At 36.0% G+C, this 5,509-nt stretch overlaps 1 protein-coding gene across 1 annotated transcript; it reads left to right on the top strand.

The window, feature by feature from the left end:
• Positions 1 to 373: 373 nt before the first annotated feature.
• On the top strand, positions 374 to 5,029 carry LOC112523498 (60S ribosomal export protein NMD3-like). The gene is made up of 2 exons (XM_025133121.1): positions 374 to 441; positions 3,276 to 5,029. The coding sequence occupies exon 2, from the start codon at positions 3,278 to 3,280 to the stop codon at positions 4,817 to 4,819; it is 1,542 nt and encodes a 513-aa protein (XP_024988889.1). The 5' UTR covers positions 374 to 441; positions 3,276 to 3,277; the 3' UTR covers positions 4,820 to 5,029.
• The last annotated feature ends 480 nt before the right edge of the window (positions 5,030 to 5,509 follow it).

Here is a 5,509-nt window from a genome sequence, read left to right as displayed (position 1 = left end):
TACTTTTTTGGTTCAAAAAATATTTAAAGACTTAATTATTTAAGTATAAAAATTCATTGTTTTTTTTCCTTTTTTTTAATTATTTTACTATATTAATCAGTTTTATAGATCTTAAAAATGTATCTAACAAATTTTAAAAAATCCAAAAAATTATTTAACAAAGTTTGAAATATCCAAAAACTTATTTTTTCTTTAAAAATTTATCCAAAAAAGATTTAACCATTTCAAAAACTGATTTAATCATTCCAAAAACTAAATTGATTGAAATTATTTAGATTTTTCCGGCATTAATTATGATTCAATTTGCATTTATCACCGTATGTCATTAGCAGTCCCCTGTTAAATCACAAAACCCTTAACCGACCCTTGAAACCCTAAAACCATCGATCAGGGTTTCTTATTCCTCCCTCCGTCTTCAACCACCTTCCTGCAAGTCTACTGGTACGATCTCTTTCACTCGGTCCAAATTTCACATGCTTTCAATATAATTTGGTCAGTAGTTGTGTACACGAACTGCGATTTCTCGGTCTGTGTTAATTGCCAATTAGATGACTGCGTAAATTCGGTTTTTTGTTCTTTTAATTTGTCGTTTTGATTTTGATCTCAAATTATATGTTTTTACGTATTAAATCGTGTTTTTAGCTGCGAGCTCATTGATTCCTGCCTTTTATGGAATTCACGAATTGGGGACACAAACGCATACTCTATCTGCTTCGAAACAAGTCCTACCGTTCGATTTTTTCTTTGAAATTGGTCTCGTTTGATTTTGCACCGTGAAATGTTATTACGGATTTTAGATTTTTCAAAATTTACAAATGTCGTTGCGATTCATCGTAAAATTGGAGTTAGGTTTGCAGCTTTCATGTCAATTATAAACTTGGAAAGATGTTTGGTGTTAAAATTTAGAATTTTCATATGGATTTTGCATTTCGTATGGTTCTAGGTTTGACAGAGACTAGATATAAATCGTGATCCTTTATTTAGGGAACTGACATGATGGTTATTCTGCTGCTTTGATAAAGTTTTATCAGCTTACTCAGGACATATAGTAGTATCAATGAGTTATTTGGATGTAAAAATGAGCTTATCTTGTAGAATTAGTTGAAGGAATAAGTCTGTTGTATGACAATGAAATTGTTCACCTCGGAAGCATGATCTATAATATTGCATGCGAGCAAGAAACACATATGTGTGTTTGATATCTAATCTCTTCCAAAGTGCTCCTCTCCTCTCTACGATTAGAGTCTACCATTGAACATTTGCAAAAATTGAGTATGTGTAATTGTGAATGGTATGATTGAGCAGATTTATATAGAATGAGAATAGTCACATCTGGAGTCTAATTGGGGTATTTGGTTGAAAATAAGTTTTTCCTGCAAGTTATTTAGAGAATACACTTTGAAAATGAAGGATATAACCAATTGTGGGTGATAAACATGAACAGATTTTTAGCATTTGCACCAGGGCCGTCCCAATCTTTTTGGAGGCCCTATTATACTATATGTGTATATATATATATATATATATATATATCAAAAAATCAGCTGGTTGTACTGTATGCATCAAATCTGAGTTATGCACCACAGCACCAGTGGGCAGCCAAAGTTTCATCTAATATAGCAGAAATTAAGTGAGCATCTGTTTTAGCATCAAATCTGTTTTCTCTGTCTCTTAACTAATTTTGGATTGGGAGCTATTCAAGTGAACATTTGTTTTAGCAAATGATTTGTTTCTATACTCTGATGTTATAACAGTGTTTATACTTTGTTCTCCTGGTTCTTTGTTAAGGCCTATTTCCGTAGTGTTTCTAAGCATTTATATTGTGTGCTTGTCTAGTTATTCATCAATGTGTGGTACTGTATTGCTACAAATAATGTTGCTGAATGCTTCATTAATAAATTATAACACAACTACATAAGTAACCATGAAATAGATAAAGGTAGCAGAGGCCAGGGAGCAGCAATCGATCTAGAGTAGAACTGTAAAAAACTTGAGATTCTAAAGTCTAAACAATGAACAAGTTTTCAATTTTCTTACACAAAAATCATACAAGATAACAAGAATCATGTGTTAAAGATTTCTGAGTGGAATTTACCTCACTTTAGGAATTAGGTTAAAATCGACCAAGAGTCCAACCAACAAAGATACGAATATCCAATTTCAGAATTGAGATTTTGTGATGATGGGAAGCAAATTAGCAAATAGCAATCGAGTAATCGACCAATCGTTGAGCCGTTGAGATTATGAGATTTGAGAAGAGATGAATAGCAATCGAGTAATGAGTAATCGACAAATAGACCGAACATGTTATACTTATACAAAACAAGAAAAATCCTCTAAAATCTAACTGTTGTTGACGTTGCCGTTGCATATCTGAAACCGAATCATCAGCCATCTTTGGAGATTTCAATCGACAATTGATACTCGATAAGATAGAGAGGAGAGGGGAGATCAAGGCGAGGTATCCGGTATCGCTCTCGCCACGCCTCTCGTTCTTCGTTACGCAGTGCTAGCTAGGGCCTGGAATCGACCTAATACCATTGACTGGCCTGTGAAAAATTTGGACCCCAAAATGTTGGGGGACCCTGTTCTATATCTTAGATGTAACAGGCCAAGGGACGGGCCTGATTTGCACCAACTGGGCTGTATAGCCCATATAGCTTATTCGCTCAGCCATAAATGATTGTTCGGCTCTTAATCTGGAAATCAAGAGCTTATTTGGACAACTTGAGAAAGGGCACTTGTCTACATTCAGCCAAACTTTTTACTTAAATACCCTTTTTTTAACAAACAATCTCATCCTCAATAACATCAAAAATCCCACCAACAATTAAAGATTTTAGATTTGAAAAAATATTAGGGCTTGATATTTTTGAGAATGAAATTGTTCTAATTTGGGTTTGATAGGATTTGGTAAATTGATTTATTTAAAAAAACTTTGAATTGATATTTTTTAACCATTCAAAGTCAAATATTCAACATTTCTATCAAACAAATGCTTTAATAGTGTTTAATATAGGTTGGGGGTAAAATGGTCATTTCTGACATTCAGACTGTTTATTCAGCACAACAACCGAACAACTTATCTGTTAATATATAGACAACTATATCAATACTATATCTATACAGGTCTTAACAGAAAACGAACTGAACAGCCCTAAGTGTAGTCTAGATGGATCAAATTTTGGAGTTTTGATGAATTTTTGATTAGCATGTTATCGTCTTAGAATCTTGCTCTTCTAAGTGATGTTTGTTTTGCTTACTTCTGTTGGCAGCAATGGCTGGAGAAGCGGGAATGTTTACGGTACACCAAACCGTAGGTACTGTTTTATGTTGCAAATGTGGCATTTTGATGGCCCCGAATGCTGCCAATATGTGTGTTAAATGTCTACGTTCTGAAATAGACATTACAGAGGGTTTACAGAAGCATGTCATCATCATTCACTGCCCAGAATGTGATTGCTACTTGCAGCCACCAAGAACTTGGCTTAAAGCGCAGGTAGAATCTAAAGAACTCTTAACTTTCTGCGTTAAGAGATTAAAGAATCTGAATAAAGTTAGGTTGATTCACGCCGAATTCATTTGGACTGAACCCCATTCCAAGAGGATTAAAGTCAAACTTAGAGTTCAAAAAGAGGTTCTCAATGGAGCTGTTCTTGAGCAAGCCTTTTTAGTTGAGTATGTTGTTCAGGATCAAATGTGCGAGTCCTGTTCTAAAGTCCAAGCTAATCCCGATCAGTGGGTGGCAGCCGTGCAGCTAAGGCAACATGTTTCTCACAGACGGACGTTCTTTTATTTGGAGCAACTTATCCTAAAACATGATGCTGCTGTCAGAGCCATCAGAATCAGACAAATGGATCGTGGGATCGATTTCTTTTTTTCCAACCGTAGTCATGCAGTTAAGTTTGTGGAATTCGTGCAGAAAGTTGTTCCAATTAAGAGCCGCAGCGACAAGCAACTCGTGTCCCAGGATTCAAAAAGCAACAGCTACAACTACAAGTACACATTTTCCGTCGAAATCTGTCCAATTTGTCGTGAAGATTTGATTTGTCTCCCGCCAAAACTCGCTGCCAGTCTCGGAAACCTCGGCCCAATCGTCATCTGCACAAAAATCAGCAACGTTATCGCTTTACTTGATCCACTTACACTCCGCCACTGTTTTCTTGATGCGGACCAATACTGGCGGACGTCGTTTACTTCCCTTCTTTCCTCTAAACAACTTGTGGAATACGTTGTCTTGGATGTCGATCCCATTTCATCGGAGGTCAATGTTGGTGGTTCAAAGTATGTCTTGGCTGATGTCCAGGTGGCTCGTGTTTCTGATTTTGGGAAAAACGATACCATGTTTTTCGTAAGGACTCATTTGGGACATCTTCTAAATGCCGGTGATTATGCTCTTGGTTATGATATGCATGCTGCTAACAGCAATGATATGGAGCTGGATACGTATAAAGGTCTCGTGATCCCAGAAGTGATCTTGATCAAGAAAAGTTACGAGGAAAAGAGACAAAAGAAACGCGGAAAGCCGCGTTCTTGGAAGCTTAAATCGCTTAATATGGAGGTTGATGCTAGCGAAACCAGGGGTAGAGCGGACGAAGAAAAAAGGAACGCGGATTATGAACAGTTTATTAGAGATCTTGAAGAGAATCCGGAGTTGAGGTTTAATATATCGTTGTATCGAAATAAGGAATATCAGCCGTCGGAAATGGCGTCGGTGACTGATGGCGAGGAGGATGCGCCTTCGGTGCCACTGGAAGAGCTGCTTGCGGATCTTGAAATACAAGGCGAAGCGGAAGAAGATGAAGGTATGAAGGAGTAATTGGATTTTGGTATGAATCTAAATCCTCTTTTTGGAGTTTTCTTGCATTTGATGTTCATTTCGGTGGTTATTATGATGATTAAAGTTTTGCTGAGTTTTGAGATCATATTTTGAATTTTACACAATTAAAATACATGTTTCCGAGTTACGTTATGCCGTGTTATGGCTTGTTTCTTAGCAACTTAACGAGTTTAATAGGTTATTCGGTCAGCATGACTGTTTAGTAGTGGATTAAAAATATAAAAAATAGTTTATTCCGTAAATTTCCAGGGTAACTTTTCTGAGTAAACCTTTTACCTTCCGATTCAAAAACACATGTTTTTTCATCCATGAAAACACTCTTCTCAAAACATTAATCCACATTTCCATACAGGATATTTATTTATTTTATTTTAATTATTATTATTATTTCAGTAATAATAATGAAAAACAATAGTAGTAGAAAACATCAATGTGTATATATAATTATATATATGATATACATAGGTCATGTCTTACGGCTCATTAAGAGACCGTTTATCAAACGCTTACTTAGATAGGCAATTATTACCGGATGGATGTGCAAAGACCAAGAATCTCACCTGGTAAGAGTCAAGACAATAATCAAGTCTTATCCGATAAGTGAGGACAATGACTCTTACCACAGTTAGCGCTTACCGGGAAAATTGCTGCATATGATGCCGTTTTGAT

Source organism: Cynara cardunculus (genome assembly GCF_001531365.2).
Source record: "Cynara cardunculus var. scolymus isolate 2C chromosome LG 12, CcrdV1, whole genome shotgun sequence".
In the NCBI taxonomy this organism is placed as follows: Eukaryota; Viridiplantae; Streptophyta; class Magnoliopsida; order Asterales; family Asteraceae; genus Cynara; species Cynara cardunculus.
The sequence above is the reverse complement of the archived record's forward strand: the minus strand, read 5'-3'. Positions and strand labels throughout refer to the sequence as shown.

Coding starts and splice junctions, on each gene's coding strand:
- LOC112523498 (XM_025133121.1), top strand. CDS start 3,278: ATGGCTGGAGAAGCGGGAATGTTTACGGTACACCAAACCGTAGGTACT.